The sequence below is a fragment of the Peromyscus maniculatus genome, chromosome 10 (assembly GCF_049852395.1).
Source record: "Peromyscus maniculatus bairdii isolate BWxNUB_F1_BW_parent chromosome 10, HU_Pman_BW_mat_3.1, whole genome shotgun sequence".
Classification (NCBI taxonomy): domain Eukaryota; kingdom Metazoa; phylum Chordata; class Mammalia; order Rodentia; family Cricetidae; genus Peromyscus; species Peromyscus maniculatus.
Window position 1 is genome coordinate 48,697,208 of NC_134861.1, and position 20,121 is coordinate 48,717,328.

The following is a 20,121-nucleotide window of genomic DNA, read 5'->3' on the forward strand; positions in this document are numbered from 1 at the left end:
GGCCGCCATATTGCCTGATACGTGGTTCTCTCAAGACAGAGCCAAGCCTTAGCTGTCTGTGAACTTTCACACACTGGGGCAGCTATAATAATTTATTGCAAATAAGTTAAAAGGTAGAACTATAAGCCAGCAAGATGGTTTAGGGGTCAAAGTACCTGCCAGCAAATGCTGATGGCCTCAATCTGATCACCTGAGCCCAGAATGCTAGGAGAGAACCAATTCTCACACACACACCATCCACATGCACATAATAATAATAAAGTAGGACTATTTTTAAAATTACATATAAGGATAAATAGATGTCTAGATCCCAGATTTATCCAATATGGCATGTGTGTGTGTGTATGTGTGTGTGTGTGTGTGTGTGTGTGTGTGTGTGTGTGTATCCATATAATATTACATACAATTTTATTAAAATTTCACAAAGTAATACACATAAAGATATGTAATGAAAAATTTATAAATATTGATAGGAATCATCTCTTGCTAGTAATTTATTTTCCTCAAGTTTTAAATTTTTTCCTTATGCTTTTCTGTTTTTTTCTAAATTTTTGAGGATAAGTCCATATGCTGTTGATCATAAAAATAACCCCAAATATTGTGAGAACTATTTCTTTGAACCTTGGCCATTCCCACCCATGAAACCAAGCAGCCGCTTTCCCCTGGAGAATTGGTTCACTAACTCGGCTCTGATGGGTAGACCCTCTTCTAGGATCAAACACAGGCACCCATCCATCACCAGAGAGTAGGTATTTTTGCCACACTCTGAATTCCCCCAACCGCCAGGCCACTGACTGGGACTCCTGCCTTCAAGCAACGGCATTTTGTATCTCTGCGTCTCCCTCCTGCCCTGCACCAGGAAGGAAGCTCAGCCAGCAGTCCCACCACAGCGGCCCGTGTGAGCCTGGAGAAGCTTCTACTTTGACTGGATATATTACACTGCCTGGCGTTATTCACATATGTGAAATGTGGCACTAAATACCTTTTGAATTTTCCCCATAAAAGACCAAATTCAGAGCATTCATGAAAACAATTTATAGTTTCATTATACACCCTGACACGAGCGCTTTGTCATTGTGGGCGCTCGCACAAAGCAGAGCAAGAACCGGCACTCCCCTACCATTTGAGCCAATGCTCTTTACGGACAAAAAGCATTACTCATATATAGTGCTTGCTCAGAACCGACTTTGTTAAGTTCAATTTCAAATAAATGAAAGGGGGGAAAAAAAGAGAGTCTTGCGCATTAGCACGTTTTTTTCCCCTTTAAAAAAAAAAGTAATTGCTTAGTTTCAAAAACAAAGGGGAAAGAAAAGGCGTTCTGAGGCAGATTTGAGTTCTGAGAAAGGACACTTCACCTTGGTGGAATTTTATTCCCCACAGTAATGAGGTTGGAATCCTGCCTTAAAACGCTCTAGGTTCTGAGACTCTGACATTGTCTGCGGTGACGCAAGGTGGTCCTGTTGCCACAGTGATTTCTCAAGAGTCAAGTCCCCAACAAGTAAATATCAGAGGTGAGTGGCTTGAAACCCTGAACGGCGGTGTCCTGAGGGAGGCATTGAGGTTTCACAGGGGAAAGCATCATTCCATCACTTAACCCATCCGCCCTTGTCCTCGTCTTTCCCCAGTCAGCCGCCCCAGTTGCCGGGGCTTTGGGCGTCAGTGGTACCAAGACTCCATTTACGGGATTCATACCCGAGGCCCCAAAGATGTCCAGTGTCTTTGACTTCAGGGAAGAGAATCTCAATCGTATCAAGACATTTCAGCAGTTAAGCTTGCCTAGCACACCCATCTCATGAAGTGGACGGCAAAGTCTACCTCATACTGAGAAAGCAGAAATTCAGGTTCCCTGCCTTTGAGTGATCCAAGAGGAAAAGCATCTCTCTCCCAAGGCACGGTCCAAGTTGGAAGCTGTGAGAGGCAGTAGAAAAACTCCAGCTTCCGGCTCTGTGGAACCTGGTAGAAGCCAGACACGGAGGCCTTGATAAGCCAGGGTGGTCCAGAGTTTGAGACACTGAGTTCTGCAGGTTCACCCCTAAGCACATGACAGTTAAAGTTTCATCCTAAAGCAAGGCTCAGGAAACATCAGAAACGTCTGCAGAGGGGGCAGAAAGAGCAGGATGATGGGGAGGAGCAGGAGTGCCAGGAAGGCTGGCCTGGCATTCATGAGCTCAGCGCAGCTAAGGCTAGCCACATGGGAGCTAGTCCAACAGATCCAAAAACACTCCACAAGGCAGCGCTAACTGGACACAGTGGTATACCAACGAGAAAAAAGAGGACATGAAGGCATGAACATGAGAAGGGGACATGTTGGGGGAGGGGGGTCTGGAGCTGACAGAGGAGTTGGGGTAGATGGGATTTTTATTACAAAAAGCATATATATAGTATACATATGCATCATACACATACCCATACATACACACATATATATTCAAAGAAAGCAGAGGCGGTCTGTACAGAAAATGAAGCCACACTGAGAAAAGGGTGGTCCTAGAAAGTGATCGCTCAGCCGTACTTTCTTCTGCTGGCTGTAGTCTAGAGAACTAATTGTTAAAAACTTTAGGCCAACACTATCTGTTTTTATCAGCAGGAAAAACCTTAGGCTGAAGCCTCACTTACAAAACAGCCCAAAGTGGATCTGAGTGCAGAGCTAACAGAGTGAAGATTTGTCTTCTTAGACAGCCACCTGCATCCACAGGCAGCATCGAGGATCCAGGAACGAAATGTCAGCGCTTCTAAGATGCAAAGGTTTACTTGGTATGGGAAGACCCAGGGGACCCTGGAGTGTTTCAGTGGACAGGAGAGGCTGCACAGAAGCAGAGACGCATTCATTGGCTTCTTTTTCAGACTGCAGAAGCTCCTCCTGCCTTGATTTCCCCAACATGATGGACTATGCCTTGAACTGCAATCTAGAATTGACACTTTCTTCCCTAAGCTGCTTTTGTGAGAGTATTTCATCACAGCAACAGAGAAAAGCTAAGCCAGTGGCCTTGTCTGATTTTCCTGTCCTTTCTGTGGTACGACTTGGTCTAGAGCTGTGCTTGGTCTTAGAGAGTGGTTACTTCCAGCATTTCCTCTGTGACAGTAGAGACTTCATCTTATTCTTTCCAGATTCCCAGTGCTGAGAAAAATGCACGGTACACAGCAGGTGATCAATACATGTGCATGTACATATACATGTATAAGATATAACACTGTAAGTGATACAATGTATGAATTTTCTCCTTTATCCTACTATATGCACATGTATAACACATATAGCATGAATAAGAGATAATAATGTATGTACATAGACGTTATTCACATGGATGGACCCTTCACATGTTATCTAGAACTTCATCAGACCTTGTGGCATATGCAGTAATGCCCCCATTCTACAGATTCCCTGACTCTGAATCACCTAGACCAGGCTTCTTAGTGTACAAATGAGGAAACAGACTCAGCATGGTGAAGTGACTTATCCAAAGCTGGCTAGTCAAAGCTAGTCAAACTGGTTATTTGTCTCACTCCAAGTTCAAGGCTCTTTCTGGATAGCAAATGACTTCAAGTTCTTGACAAGTAAGGGGAAAAAAAGAAAGACCATGAATTCAGAATAATGCCTGAAGGTTTTGTTACGATAACAGTGGGCATGTAATGATGATGATGTGAGAATGTATTATTAACTACTAGTTACTCACTACTGTACTCTGGATAATACTAAAGGAGATAAAAACTTCCCTCCAAGGAACCACACAGGATACAGTCATGGTAGAAGTCTCGGCAGAAGAAGCCAGCATATCTGAGCTCCAGTCTTAGCGTTACTACTTCCTAGCTCTGTGATCAGCCAGTTAACCACTCTGCACCCCAGCCTCCCTGCTTTTCAAATAAAGATGGAGACAGCACCTTCCCAGGGTTGGCATTTTAAAAGTTAGCATTTGTGAAACATCTAACGCATTAACTGTAATCTCAATGACTTCCACTCAGATGGCTTGGGGTGAGACAAGTGGGGAAATCTTAGAAGTGAAGGTGTTCACTGGAGGAAGGGGGTGACATGTGATGTGGAGCCTGCAGGTCAGGGAGAGGGGGTCAGAGGTTTCTACGGGGTCAGAGGTCACTGTGACAGGCAACAGGAAGCAAACAGAGCTCTAGTAGGGAAGCAAAGGTGTGGGCCTCCTAAAGACACTGGAGTTGTACCGTGAGTGGAGGGGTGAAATTGGCTAGGGGGCTGTTTGGGGTGAAGGTAGAGAGGCAGATGAGGTCTAAGGGTGCAGATTTGGCTGAGCAGTTCAGACTCTCTTCTCCCAGGAATGAGGAACCTGGGGTCTCTAACTAGAGGAAGATCATTCAGAATCTTTTCATGGGGAAAAATGCTATCCTGTCATCCGAGGGGGGAAATCATATTGGCCTGCACAGCATGGGCACAATTTGCGATGCAGCCCACAGTGGGAGGAAAAGACAATGGGGCTCAGGACACCAACATTGTTGCACTCTGCAGTGTGATCTGCCCAGCAGGCCTCCGGAGAACACTCTGGCTCGGCTATTTCTTAATGTGGTCTGTCTTCGCCTTGTCTAATACAACATGGTTAGACAGGATGTTCCCCAGACAACCAGACACACGAGGAATTGGCCTCAGCCACAGAACCTGATATAGGGATCATATTGGTGGGTCATTGAGTCACGTGACTGCCCCCACCACACTACAAAGGCGGTGAGCAGGACAAACCCAGGAAAATGCTCCACTCTAGCCCCTTGGGTGGGGCCAGAGGATTCACCTTTAGTCTCCTTATTTCTTTGCTATTGCTCTCTAGTCAAGTAATAACTCTGTTGGCCAAGTTCACAGATGGAATAGGAATGGTGGATTTTTCACCCTCTTTCCAGTTTCAAAACAGGAGACACTCAATTTATTTTCAAGAAAGGAGAAGGAGCAAAGACATTGGTTGTTGAATGTTTGCCGTGTGTCCAGTATTCCTAGAAGCAATAAGAACTTTTTTTTTATTGTATTAGTAACAGTAGCCACCACTATGGCAAGCTCACCATTTTCCATTCTATGCTGGGTGCTGTATTTGTTCCCCGTGGTTGGCCTCTGTAACAGGCAGTAAGATTAACCCCTTTTTTGGAATGGAAGATTCTGAGCCCAAAGAAGTCAATCATCTAATGATTGCAAAGGTAAGAAGAGATGGTAGGGTTGCACTGTTACCTGTACTCAGAAATTAGGATACTCTGGTGGGGGGTCACAGAGATAGACACTCTAACATAGGAATGTACTAGAAGAATATTGGCACTTGTAGACTTGGCTAGTGAGAAGAGACTTAGATTAGGGGGAGGGGAGGTATGAAGGGAACTGTAGACACTGAGGGCAAGGCCCAGGGCACCCACCACCAGGTATCATTACAGGAGAGTTTGGGTCAGAAATTGCCAAAAGGGTGAGCTGAGCTCCAAGTGTTCGAATCTTTTCTATCTGCAGGGCTCTTGTCCACAGTCCTATGGTAGACAGACTGGCCAATGACAATAGTCTCCCAATAAAGGAGCTCTGAGAAAGAGACATGAATACTGGGAATTGAGAAAATGGCCAACTCAGGGAAGATCCATTTTACTGACCATTTCTGAACATTGCTAAGGTTCTGGAACTTTCTCATGGCTCATGATTAAAGGCTGAAAAATAAATGATGGCTATTTGCCAGCAATCCCTTTTATTTTCATTGACCTCTGAGCTGCTATTGATCAGATGCAGAAACATGTGTCACCCGATGACAGTTGTGGGCTGTTGGGACTCCTCCAGCTGCAGGTGGGCATATACCTACCAGCTGGAGAGAGGAAAATGCCATCCACCAAGTAGACCAGGCAATCCAGGAAAAGCGAATGGAATGAACTCCGTAAAATATGCCCCGTTTCTGGCATGTATACTAGATATCGTGAAATATTTTTATTATCCACTCAAAAATAGATTTCTTTTGAATTGCATTTCAATTACTTTTTTGAAGCTGAACTCGTAACTCATATGTGATGTTAATTCACGCCCACAAGTGAAGGTAGTCGTACTCGTCACCTTAAGAACCCAATCCCACAGTTTGGGCTATTGAGTGGCTTTTATCTACCCATTCCCTGTTATCTGCAATAAAGCAAATCATAATTGCTACAAGGAAGACCATAATAATTAAACGACTATCTGACATACTACATTAGGATTTGGACAGCTTTACGACTGGCTAACTGCGGCCGAGAGAGGAGGTAGCTCAGTGTCAGGGGAGGATGTCTGCCAAGTGACCCTTTCCACCAAAGAGTGACTCTTGGTTCTTTATGATTTTTAGTGAAGGAATCCAGCTGGTTTTCCTCCACCCTGCACGAGCATGCCTGCTACCCCAAGAAAGCCTCACAGACAGAGGATAGCACACAGAGCTGAGGGTCAAGAGCCGGGATAGTCCCCAAATTTGTTAGCTGAAAACTCACTCTGCTTGGAGGTACTTTGTCCCCTAGAGCTGTAGTTTGGATGTTAAATGTCCCCCCAAGGACCCATCTGTTTCCTTTCTGGCTTAGTAATATTAGAAGGCTGTGGATCCTTTTAGAGGCAGGGCCTCATGGGAGGTCTTGGGTCATGGGAACATACAGTTGAATCGACAGTGTAGGGTAAGATGCTCTTCTCTCTCTTTTGAGTCCCGGCCATGAGGTGAGCAGCTTTGTTCCAACCTACTCCCCACTATCATCATCCTAAAGCTGAAAAACAATGCGGGCAACTGGCCATGGATACAGTCTTTAAAATGCCAAGACCCTTCTCTCTTGAGAAGATACTTACTCTCTTGTTTATCTCTCTCTTGATAAGTATTTACCACAGTTATGGGAAGCTGACCACACCAGGTCACCCTCTCTTTTCCATTCTGTTGTTAGTGCCCTCTTTCCCCCCGCCCCATCTCCCTTCAGTCACCCCTCCTTCCTACCCAACAAGAAGCACTGCGTAAACATCACTCAACAATCAACACACCTTCTCCACCTCCAAAAAGCCACCTCTTTGTTCTGAAACTTGTGCGTGGCTCTGCCCTGTGATGTCTGGGCAGACTCTTACCACAGCCTCTTCTGCATTCCCTACCTGCCCAGTCCACAGCCTTTGAAAAGCCTAAATCAGGCCCTACCACTCTTTTTTTTTTTTTAATTAATCATTCACTCATTTCATCTATTTAGAGAAAGAGAGATTGGGCACACATCAGGGGACAATGTTCGGCTGCCTCCTTCTACCATGTAGGACCCAGGGATCAAGCTAGATCATCAGTCTTTACAGCAAGCAACTTTACCCACAAAGCCATCTTGATGGCCCGCCTACCATTCCAAAAAAAGAAAGAAAAAAAAAAAGGAAGAAAGAAGAAAAAGAAGAAGAAACACTAAAATATAAAACAAAACAAAACTCTGAATGTTAAAGCCCCTCAGTATTTGGCTATAGCCTACCTCTCACGTGACTGCAGCTGCTCTTCAGTGCTGGGGAAAGAGTCCTGTCCCGAAAGCCTCTTACCCTCCCCGTGGAGGAAGAGTGGCCTCCTGGTGGCTGCACAGAACTCTGACTGCACCTCGATGAGAAATGAAGTGGGATCGGATGGGGTGTGTGCAAGCATGCGCACGCCACGCATGCACATGCTGCAACACAGTGCCTGCCCAGCTGCCTAATCTAGGCCCCTGGCCTCTGCTACCAGGCCTTTCCCATACAGTATCGAATCCCCAAAGACAAGCACAGGCTCTAGCCTACAGTGAGAGCCCAGAACATACTAACGAATAGAGATGTAACTTCCGTCCCCAGTAAGTGAATGTACACATACATTGATATGCAGATGTATACATTTAGTGTTAATTTACATATTTTAGTGAGACAGTCATCAATTTGATATTCTGCCGAAATCTCTAACAGCTGTGTCCAACCCATGGCCCAAACATGGCTACAAATGCTGCCCAGCACAAATCACAAACTAGGGATTTGGGGGAATTATTTTATAAGAATGTTTTGTAACACGATTGTTCTATTCTGGAATGTGAACTTTGTAGATGACAGTTTCACACTGCAAGGTCAAGAGGCTACGTACTGGTGAAGATTTTCATGTCCCAGTTCTGCAAGCAACAGTGTATCCATGGAGAGAAGGTGGGCGAATTCCTTACAGTCATCACAACAGGATTAGCGTTTTGACCTTTTGGCCCTTAACACAGTCCCTTCCCCACGTGTGTCCTTCTAAGCCCTGCACATTTGCCAAACGGGCACCCAGGACTGTCCCTTAGAGAGACACATACACGTCCTTAACTTCTTAAAGACATGGGCTGGACATTCAGAGTAAAACACCATGCGGGGCAGCCACACTACCCTGCCTGTTACTGAAGTCTCTGCCTGTAGAATCCCAGCCTCCCCTGTGCCTCCCTCAAGCCTTAGGTCCAAGCCCGTCCTGCCCACCTACGCCCATCCTCCACGGGCGCATCTCCCAGCGCGTGGGCCCTTTGCTCTGTTGGTGTTCGCCTCTCTAACTTCCAGCTAACAACCCGGCCATCCTAAGCCAGTGGCTTAAGGATTCTAATGCCATCCTGGAAGACGACTGTTTTTATGATCCATCTTCTTCAGACTCACCATCACATCCCCCCCCCTCCCTGGGATACTTTCAACAGGCAAACTTTGATGATCTGAAAGCCCCCGGGACATGTGCTGGAATTTAAGTTAAGTGAGATTTCAGGTAATTGGAAAAGTTTATAACGTGAACCGCAATAGCTGGGAGGTATGTGAAATTCCCTGACAGTCTTGGTTAACTGAAGTGGTGAATAACGAGGTGTGCCTGCAGATCTGTCTCAATCCTTCTCTCCTTACCGCTTCCCTTCCCTCCCACCATCTCACCTCCACTCCCGCCCCCTCCTCCTCCTCCTTCCTTCGGGCCTGTAAGAGATGAGGAAGAATGCCAGGGAAGGAGACTGCCTATCCTTCTGCTGGCCACAGTGAGCCAGGGCATCCCTCTTCCTTTGCTGAAGACAGCACATTTTTGTCAAACTCACTGCCTCCCCAGAGTGATGCTGCTGTCACCAGTGTGAGGATAATCTGACCTTGCCTGGAGCCAAGACGCTGCCTGCCAGTGGAGTGTGCGACTCCAGTTGGTTAGAGAGATCAAATGTTCAGGAGGCGGCACTACCATCACCCAGGCAGCTGCGGAGGCTCTCCCAGTCCCATCCAGGTTGCTGAGGGAGTGGGCTCCTCAGGCACACTGGATTCAAGGACAGCCTGTGTAAGGACCCTGTGCACGGATCCATTTTCATACTATATTATGCAACAGTCACACACAGACTAGAAGAGGGAATTTTCTGGCCATCTCCACACGGGAGAAAGATTCAATTCAGCTCTTCAGGGTTGAGTGGCAGAACCCTTGGCACGTGTTAGTCAGGCTGACTTCAAAAGCTGGGAACCAACAGTGGCTCAGCTTCCCCTGGAATGGGAAAGAGATAATAAAAAAGCCCCTAGGCCAGGGATACCGGTGCATGCCTGTAGTTAGAGCACTCGGAAAGCTGAGCAGAATAGGATTTTGAGTAAGAGGCCAACTGGAGTCACAGAGAAAGACTGTACTTTTCCAGATAGGGTGGGAGGTCTGGGTTGTAGCTCAGCGGTAGAATATCTGCCTAGCAAATGAATAAACAAACAAACAAACAAATACAGAAATTTTTATGAAGGCCCTACACTTCCACTGGCAGGACTAAAGTACCCCCTTTTGAAAAATATCAGCTCCTAATTTCTCAGACCTTCTCCCAACAGGGCAAGCCAAAGGGGACCCAAGGCTATTCTCTACCTTGAGAGGAAGCTCCCACTTCCTCCGAATGCTGAAACACAGCCTCTTCAGGACTCACTCTGCCTCCCAGGCAGCTGCCGACAAAGAGAACCCAGGAGGAACCAACATCAAGGCATCATGTTGGATTTGGGGTTTGGGGAACACCGTGTGGATTTCATGGCCATCACCCACCCAGGAAACACAAGGAGCTGCTCTCCAACCCAGTACTTGGAGGTTTTCCCCTCCTACACATAATACATATGGTCATCATCACTCTGGAGCCTGGTACCCACATATGACACAGTTCTTTGCATCCAGCATTGATCAACATCTCCATCCCAAAGGAGATTGGGTTACTATCCCCTTTACAGAGGAAGGGAGGGAAAGGTCTGCAAGGGGTTTGCTCTTAAGGAACCCAAAACACCAGCAAATCATTACAGTTTGTCCAAAGCAAAAGTGGGGTTTGAAGGCAGGCCTGGCCCGCGGCTCTTGGGCCACACTGCTCTACCTCACTCACAGGAGGGTGCCAAGGATTCTATATTACAGTTCACCTAAACTGAAACTCTAACACCACCAACCATTTTCCTTAGATTGTGCTGGAGATCCAGCTGCCGATTCCACGTGCTAAACAGGCAAAGGGTACTTCAGCACCTGAGCCACATCCACAACTCCCAATGATACATATTCTATCATCACAGTAATCAAGAGAATTGTGTCTGGACCATCAAAAGAAAGCAAAGTCTCTCTCCTTGGGTCTGACAGCAGGCTTCACCTTTCTGCATCTCCTGCTGGGCTGAGCAGTCCCACAAGTGGACCAGAGAGCTGGAGACAGAGCCTGCGTGGGAACAGCCTCTGCCCCCATCCGCTCATATTGGCGCCAGGTGCATATCCTCTAAAGCAAGGAGGTGCTCCATCCCAGTCCGCCCCACACACGGGCATCCGCAGCCTCGAGATCCTTCAAATCAACCATGCAAATCCTTACCGCTTTAATTACCCAAGTAAGTAGAGCTCTTTCCACCATCTGCCAGGATTCCAACCAATCGTGATCATTACAGTCGTTTTCTCTGGATGAGAACCTCATAGACATCCCTAAAGGGCCACTTGGGCCCTGAATTTCCGCCTGCAGGATGAAGGTGTCCCCAGCCGCAGCCTGAGGCGGGGAGCTGTTTGCTCCCTCACTCTGCTCCCCGCTCATCTCTTCCAGAGCATTGCTAATTTGCTCTCCCGCTTCATCTTCGCCCGTACTTATTTTCTTTCCACCATCTCCAGGCATGACTGATTAGGGAGAAATTTTCCTCAACAAGAGCTGTCAGTTCAGAACCAGCCCACAGCAAAAATTCAGGTGGAGACTCATTCCGGGATGCCGGGAGGGGGGTTCAAACCACTGGAGTTTTCCGAGAGCAAGCTGAAGTGTAAAGACTTGTTAAGGAGGGTTCTTCACCACCCAGATCTATTTCTCTGCCCGTCGACCATGCGCATGGGTTGGTAATATGAATAAAGGGTCCCCATCGGTGGCCTGAGACTATGGCTTTTCAGAGAGATGGAAAATCTTCACTGGCTACAGATCACCAGTGGAACTCAAACCAACACTGGGCACAGTTTTGTTTCCCTCCACAGTCTGTTTGTCCCCACCATCCATCACCTCTTTGGCCACTGCCATTAATCAAAATAGCATGTAAATGTCAATAAGGTGCGCTGTTTTTACCTGCAAGGACAATCTGGAGGCCTGAGGCTTAACAAAAGCATTCCTGACGACACACTCAGATGGCACTGAGGCAGGTAACATCACCGTTTACATATTTCTCTATCAGTAAAGGAATTCAACGTCCTCAGTATCAGCACACGTAGAAATGTCAAATGGACTGCTAATTCGATGGCCAGCCTGACCATTTATGTCTAAAGGAGATTAAATGCAGAGATGGGGAGACCCCGGTGGACGCAGCAGTGGTAAATGTAACAAGCAAGGCCCTGGATTTGGGGATCATATTCAAGGTCTGTCTCTTGCTGATCCATCTATAAAATGGGGACCATGATTGCAGCAGCTTCATACAGCTGTGAGAGGTTAAAGAGACCATGAAAGTGGCTGTTCAGCCTGGTACTCTCACATCTGCCCACTCACTAAGAGGCGGTCTTCTCCTTCCCTCCTCCTGTCTTGCCGTTGTCCTCCTCCTTCTATTCCAAAGGACGTGTTTCATTTTTATTTGTCTTTATATGTGTGTGTCTGCCTATGTGTATGCAGGCGCTCTCAGGGACAGGAAGAGGGTGGGTCCTCTGGAGCTGGGGTTACAGGCCGTTTGTGAGGCACCAGTGTGGGTGCTGAGAACAGAAGCCCAGTCCTCAGGAAGAGCAGCAAGTGCTCTTCACAGCTGAGCCACCTTTGCAAGCCCCACAGTGACTAGTTATCGGTACTGGTCGGTGTCTGCATTGTGGCAAGGTACAAAGACTCAATTATTTCAAACTGTTACAGCCCTAGCAGACAGGGCTCTGGGAGCTGTACCCGCCGGCACTCATGTGGCCCTCACAATGAAGCCCTATGAAGTAGATACTGTGATTGGCCCATAAATGTGCAAAGTAGCAGATTAACGAGATGGAAGCAGAGCTGTTCTCTAGAATTTCCTGGACAATTCTTAAAGGGAGTGGAACTCCTCTTCATCTCCTCCTCTTCCCTGCAGCACACTGGCCCATCGAATGGACAGCCTGCGAGCCACCACACCACTGCTAACCTGTCCTTCAGGGACAAAGGCAGTATTCCTCACTTACGCAGGGCAACAGCATGCCCAGGTGACTGACATCGAAGAGATCTGGCACCCTGGGTGGGAGCATAATGTGTGTAGTCTAGTTCCTGCTAAGACTCTGTGTCACCACTGACAGCTGACACTGGCTGTCCATGACACAAAAGCGTGTGAGTCCTCTAGTGGAGTGTTAAAAGGGTTTGAATGCAAGATCATTCCCCTCCCGGTATCATAATGCAAAAGGCAAAGAGATGGCCCAGCGGTTAAAAGGGCTTCCTGCTATTCCAGAAGACTCAGGTTTAGTTCCCAGCACCCACACTGGACAGCTCACAGCCATCTGCAACTCCAGCTCCAGGGGATCTGACACCCTCTTCTGGCCTCTGCAAACGCAAGAGACATACACAGAGAGACACCCAAACATACACATAAAGAAAAATAAAATAAATGAAAAGCATCCTTTCTAAACTCAAGAACTCAGCATAGTGGGGTGGCTGGCTTGCTCGTTTTCATTGGTGTATTTATTCACACGTTTCCTGAGGCTCTGGCAGAGTGGGAAACACAAGCTTCAGAATCAAAAAGCCTGGGGGGTTCAAATCCCGGCTCCTGCATTAATGCACACATTCTCTTCTGTTCACTCACCTCTCGGTTGTTGACAACATTGATGACAGTCATATGCAGATGGTAACTGCAGCTATCTCGAATGACAACCATGAGGAATGAGTGACAGTCCATAGGAGATGCATATACCACATGGATACCTCCTCTCTTTTGGAAATGCATTTTATGTTTCAAAAGAACTTTTATCCGTTTGTTCATTTTAAAATTATTTTATGTGTAAAAATGTTTAGCCTACTTGTATGTCTGTGCATGATTTGTATGCCTGGTACTCATGGGAGCCAGAAAAGGCCACTGGATCCCCCTGAACTAGAGTTAGAGTTAGTTGTGAGCCACCATATATGTATTGGAAATTGAGCCCAGATCTTCTGTAAGAGCAGCAAGTACTCTTAACCCCTGAGCCATCTTTTCATCTCCTTCTAGAAATTTCTAAGAAAAAGTTAAAAATTGGGATGAGCAAGCATCCTAGACTTTGCTGTGTCCTGTCAACACCAACATGTGATCACTGTGCTAGGGTATCAGATGCCCTTTCACACACAGGCAAGGACTGGCACCAGAATGTCCCACAGAACCCAGGGGTGCTTAAGGAATGATCCATGGAAGCCAGAAGCCAATGTCCTGCTTCTCCCCAACCCCCTAAAAAAAAAATCACACAGAGAGATCATACCTCACTGCCCCTGAAGCCTGTTCCAGAGCTCCTGATGGCAAATGCCTGACCTCTCTGACAATGAGAAACAATGCAATGTTTCTAAAACATATGCCTAACATCTAACAAATGTATGGTTTTATCAATACCATAGAATCCTGTCCTACCATTGTGAGTGCTGGCGATGATGAGTGATGGGTGAGCGACATGGAATGATCTGATAGTTAGCACTCAGTAGGAAAAAGAACGAGAAATCAAAATACCATATGGTGACAAAAAGCAGAATAATGGTGACCTCGGCGAGGTGTGGAAGAGAGAAATATGTTGAGTAAGAAGCGCATATAGAATCTGTTGGAGAGCTTGGAATATTCTGGATTTTTATCTAAGTATGGCTGCCAGAACATAGTCCAAGAATGGAGTCAGTGAACATTCTGAATGCTTGTGAGACAACTCCAAGAAAACAAGACAAGAGTTCCGTGACTTCAGTTTCTTCAAAACACAGAACTGTTCTTGGAATGTGTTTTCATGCTCCTCCCAGGTGGAGTGGATAGGAGTGAGTTTACTTCAGGTGTTGTTATTCATATGCCTTATGGGAAAACATGTTTTTGCCAGTGTGGCTTGTCTTTGTGACTGTATGCTTTACTCAGGTGACTCTCCTCAGCCCTCAGAGTATAAACTGTCTGATGTTCTGAATGAAGTTGGATGTTGCATGAGTCTTTAGTTTGCCTCATTTTCAGGCCCTGCTCTCCCAGGTTCACACTGTCAACTAGAGCAGGAAACACGTGGCCACGTGGATGCATACTTATGTAAAAAAAATTCACAGATCTTTCCACATACAATGTGTGCTTTCACTCCCTGGATGTTAGTCTCTATATAGATACAAAGATAAAACAGCATGTACTACAAGCTCATTTTGTAGAAATAATAACATGAAAAATGAGAGATCACACTTATATGTTAATAGCAGTTAGGCCTGGGTAGATTATAGATATTTTTCTCTCCTTAAACACATCCATATTTTTGTAAATTTGAAGCTTACAGAGAATTTACATTACTCAATATTAAAGTCAAAACCCATCATTACCTAAGATATTTATCATGCCTATATAATAGCTTTAGCCGTTTACTTTTCTTCCCAAATCCTTTCTGATTCGAAAATCTAGGCCACCATGGCCAAGCCTTCTCTGTTGCCTGAGGACACTCTACATGGCCAGGGAGAGGCAAGTCCAGGGTAGGGAAGTAAACCCTGAGAATTATTAGGTCATCTGGTATACCTGCTTCCAGCCTGCACCAGTAGAGAAGGTCTTCTGATGCCCCCTTTAGGATGCAGTCACAACTACAGGGCTCTGAACCCATTGTTGCTGTTGCTAGCCTATGTGGAGCCCAGGTTTGAGCCAAACCCCAGAGTCTTGCTTTTTAATTCAATGTTTGGGATGTTGGCTGAGTGAGATGGGAGCCAACATGAGGAAAGATAGTTTCCGGAGGTCTAAAAGTAAGAAGAGAGGAGCCTGAACACAAGGAGCCTGAACCCCTTGTTTCATGGGAAACATGTGATTTGAAATGAACATAAAGCTCCCTGCTCTCAGTTCTTGCTAAGTAGCCACAAATAAGGGCTCTGAACTTCTAGGTACTCCATAAACACTTGGAATCCCCATTTCTTTCTCTGTAAAGCACTACCTGCCCAGTCTAACCATCAATGTGGTGGTGGGGAGAATGTCCTTTTGGATTGTGCACTCTGATTTTTGGCAAAGTACCTAGGACACAGTTAACACCTTGAGGCGTGAAGAATTATGTTATTAACATTTTGCATTATGAGAAGATGACCACAGTGACCAAAGACATTGTGTGACTGGGGCTAAAGAGACATCTCAGGAGTTAGGAGCACTTGCTGTTCTTCTAGAGGATCCAAGTTCAATCCCCAGTATTAATATCAGGTGACTCATAACCATCTGCACCTCCAGCTCCAGGGAGGGGATCTGACACCCTCTTCTAGCCTCCACAGGCTTGTGGGGGGGGGGAGCACTCAAATGGAAGACAAAATATAAAATAAATCTTTTTTAAAAAAGAAATTGTGGAACTTCATTGCAGAAGAGTCAAGCCTAGGTGGCAAATGATCTTTGGAGCAAGCTAATTCCAGGCAAGAGCAGAAGAAAAGCCTGGTGAGCACTCATGGGCAGGTCAGATCCCATTATAGAAATAGCTCTTTATAACCAAATGATTTCCCACCCACAGCCTCTGCCTGCCTTTTCCTAGCAATATCTCTGATACAGAAAATTCCAGCATGGAAAGAATGAGGGGAAAGAAATGGGGAGGAAGCAAGTGAGTTATAGTAAACTCATAAATCCTGGGAGCTTATCAAAAGGTGCCTTGACTTGCCACCTCTGAGAGATCACGATCTGTACTTTGAAAGTCAGAAGCTCTGTGGCATGAAAATTAATAGAAAGAGACTTTGAGGGGAAAAAAAAAAACAGATGATCATGTTGTTCTCATAAAAAAAATATGATACCCTTAGTTTGATTCAGTAGTCTTTCAATTCAAATGTTAACGACAAACCATTGAGATTGCCATCTCTTCTGAACTTGTTCACTGCTGGGGGAGGGGGTGCGGTGCGGGGGGTGCACCTCGGGAGGCCAGTGGAGATTCAATGATGAATCAGGCTTGTCTTGCCTGCAGCAATTCCAGACTGAAGACAAGGCAAGAACAATCCCAGCCCAGGCCGCCACAGGGATATTTGACCAGAGTGAGTTTGGCTATACGGATGCTGTGAGATGTCAGGCAGGAAGACAACTTTAGCGGTGGCCCAAGGCACTGATGGCTGAGCCTTGAAATGCAAGTAAGGGAAAGGAGGTGTGCAAGAGTTCTGGGCAGAAGGCAGAGCCTATGGAAAGGTCGGGTGTGCGGAACCAGTCTTCATATAGAACCGGAAGTGGTTCTGCTTGCCAGGAGTGCTAGACGTATGGAAAGAGAAACACAATATAGAGTTGGTCCATTTGATCTGGATGAAAGTAAAAATGTCTTAACTGACAGCAAAGTCTGGGCCCAAGTGAGAGCCAGTAGGAGCCGTGGAGGCTCTTCGAGCAAGGAAAAGTTATGCTCAGACTGCTAATTCTGGCACTTGAGCTGGCAGTCATGGCTGGGACAGAAAGGTGGCAGATACTGGGTGCAGGAAGGGTGATAGCATGTCTAACACAATCCCGGAAGAGGTTACTGTTAGTTCTCTGTGAGCACATGCTGTGTCTTTTTCCTACGCACTAAACTTGACTTTACTCATCAAAGCTGGAAATCAGAGCAGTCGACAGATGTTCTCAAGACCAGGTGGGGTTTGGGGTGGAGAGGGGCAGAACAGTGTGGGCCTGAGATGAGATGATGCTCAGGGACAATGAAGGGGGTGCAAAGCTGGAAGTCAGGGGGTTCTCAGATGAGGTCATAGACTAGAAGTTGCCTAGACTATCCAGAGTAGCCAGCAAGCACATTGGCAAGGTCTGGAAAAGCTGTGGAGGGAAAGGGGACAGGCTGACCCCAGCATACACATCAAGCTAGAACCAATTAGAAAGCAAATTGGAACAGGCTACAGAAAGGGAGTCCCCCCACCCCACCCAGCCACCTCCAATATTGCCTTCATCGTGGATTTACAGATGGCAGAGCAAGCAGGCCCGTCAATCTGTGCCCCATCAGCATGAATTTTCAATGGCATCGTGTTGACAGCTGCAGCTGACACATCACCTCCATTTGCAGAGGCATCTCTAATGCCCCGGGGAAGGATTTTCCTACAGCCTGACAAAGATGAGCACTCTCTACGGGAGTGGGGCCTGGAAGCACACTTCTACATCTTTTCACTTCCTCTTCTTTTCTGAGAGACACCAGGCAGGTACTGTTCCTCTTTATAAAAATTCAGAGGAAATAAGGTATCCACGCCATGAGGAGATTTACCCAAGTCCAGGTAGCACCAAGTAGCAGCCTTTGATGACTTAGGTGGGCTTGGCAATTTGAACTAGGGAATGGGCCAGGACCAGCGGGTATGCACTAGGACCATTTGGACCGAGAAGGAGCGGAAGACAAACTCAAGTGGATTGAAAGTACATGTGAGCAAGGTTCAGGCACAGGAACAGATGGGCTCCTGCGTCTGCCTAGCCCTTGTCCCTGTCAGCCTTTGACCCCATCAGCCACGCCTGGCAGACCAGTCATCTCCTCAAGCAGCTTCTTCTGCCCAAATGACAGATCACACCATCATTCACCTCCACAGTGAAAGCCACACTCATGACCCTGCTACTTCCTCTACTACTGCGAGGGCACTCGAAGTCCGAGTGTCCTTACCTGAGGCCAGATGAGCTGAGATCTTGCCAAGGGAGCCTGTATTCTGCTAGCTCTGCACTTTCTCTGTCTCTATTTCCCTCTGCCCAAAACACCCTTCCTCTTCCTCACGAGATGGTTAGTACTGTTAACTTAACAGGGTCTAGAATCACCTAAATGACAAATAGGAAGGGTTATTTAGCATAGGTTAGCCTCTGGGCGTGCCTTTGAGGGATGATCTAGACTGTTAATTGAGGTACGAAGACCCGCCCACAAGGAGGACAGCACCATTCCTAGACTGCATTAGCAGGGGAAGCTAGCGGCTGAGGACGATTCATCTGCTTCTGTGGGTGCAGTGTGAGCAGCTGCTTTAAGCTCCTGGTACCTTGACATCCCCACATGATGGACTATATCCTAGAACTGTGAGCCAAAGGAGACCTATCCCTTTCTTCTTTCCTCCCTCCCTCCATCCCTCCTTTCTTCCCTCCCTCCCTTCCTTTCTTCCTTCTCTCCCTCCCTTCCTTCCTCCCTCCCTCCCTTCCTTCCTTCTCTCCCTTCCTTCCTTCCTTCTCTCCCTTCCCTCCCTCCTTTCTTCCATCCCTTCCTTCCTTCCTTCCTTTCCTTTCTTCCTTCTCTCCCTTCCTTCCTTCCTTCCTTCCTTCTCTTCCTTCTCTTCCTTCCTTCCTTCTTTCCTTCCTTTTTTAAGTTCCTTCTGTCAGGGTATTCTATACAGCAACAGAAAAACAACCGAAAACCCCACCTGCTGAAATTCTGCCCATCCTTCCTGCCCCAGGAGCCACTCCACCCAGAACTTTGCTCCTTCCCCTGCTTAACTGCCCCACTACCCCCAAAGCACTTGTCCTAGTGCATCTAATGGTCAGCACCTCATGCTTGGTCACCGTGGACCCCCGACACAGCTATGCCGCAGAAGAAGCTTTGCACCAGAGTATGACCTGAAGGATGACCTTTCCCTGTGACCCAGCCTGGCCCACAAACACTGTGTGGGTGGACCTCCATTCCTTTGCGCCAACCATTCCTACCAGGATCAACTGGGAGATGAATCCCAACATTGCTGAGCCCTATCTGTGTAGATCCAACTAATCAAACTATGCGTCGATGGGCAGGGGCATCCATGTTTCATTTTCCATATATGAGGATGTGAAACAAATGGTTCAAAATGGGTCAGTCCTGTCAGAGTCCTGCCTCAGCCTGTGCTCCCAAGCAGTCACCTCAAAAAAAGCTTCAGCATTTTGAAACTATCTCCTGGCTCTCCATAAGCGGTCACGTCCCATCTCTGAAGAGTTCACTAACCTCGAAAAAGCTCACTCATATATACATAGAAGTTCCATTCTCTCTCAGGCTGCAGGCAAGTGCTGACGGAATAGTCTTTTCAGATAAGACTCACGAGAAAGGAGAAGTGCCAGCTTCCAGCTCAATGATCATGATGATCTTGGGAAGCATCTTAGTCAGTGTTCTACTGCTGTGAAGAGACACCATGACCAAGGCAACTCTTACAAAAGAAGGCATTTAATTGGGGGCTTGCCTACAGTTTCAGAGGCTTAGTCCATTATCGTCATGGCAGGGAGCATGGCAGCCTGCAGGCTGGAGCAGTAACTGAGAGCTACATCCTGGTCCAAAGGCAGAGAGAGAGAGAGAGAGAGAGAGAGAGAGAGAGAGAGAGAGAGAGAGAGAGAGACTGACTGACTGACTCTGGGTTTGGCTTGGGCTTTTGGAACCTCAGAGCCCACCCCCAGAGACACACTTCCTCCAACAAAATGCCTGATATAAGCAACTCAAAAGGAAGAATGGTTCTTGGTTCCTAGGTAAGGTTGGCTGGGTCCCCTGCTTTCAGGCCTGTGTCAAGGCAGAAGCATCATGCAGGAAGAGCACGGTAGAGTGCCGCGGCTCACCTCATAGCATCCAGGAAGTAGAAGAGGAAGAGGAAGACTCTGGGGCCATTCATATCCTTTCTCAAGTGGCCTACTTCCCCCAAGAGAGCCTCTCCTCCTAGTTCTCATCACTTCTGAATAACACCATTAAAGTATGACTCCATCCACAGATTCATTCATGGATGGGGCCAGAGCCTTCATGATCC

At 46.8% G+C, this 20,121-nt stretch overlaps 1 protein-coding gene across 10 annotated transcripts in view; it reads right to left on the reverse strand.

The window, feature by feature from the left end:
• Positions 1-20,121, reverse strand: part of Ccdc149 (coiled-coil domain containing 149) — a 95,685-nt gene that overhangs the window by 61,986 nt on the left and 13,578 nt on the right. For 2 of the 10 annotated variants that reach the window (XM_076546291.1, XM_076546286.1), the window contains exon 1: positions 10,726-11,098. The exons of 3 other annotated variants lie outside the window; for them this stretch is intronic. In XM_076546291.1, coding sequence (XP_076402406.1) covers positions 10,726-11,016 — 291 coding nt within the window. In that variant the 5' untranslated portion in view covers positions 11,017-11,098. Of the gene's footprint in view, positions 1-10,725; positions 11,106-20,121 lie in introns of those variants that run through there. 5 more of the 10 variants (XM_076546288.1, XM_076546289.1, XM_076546290.1 and 2 more) reach the window with 5 other exon arrangements.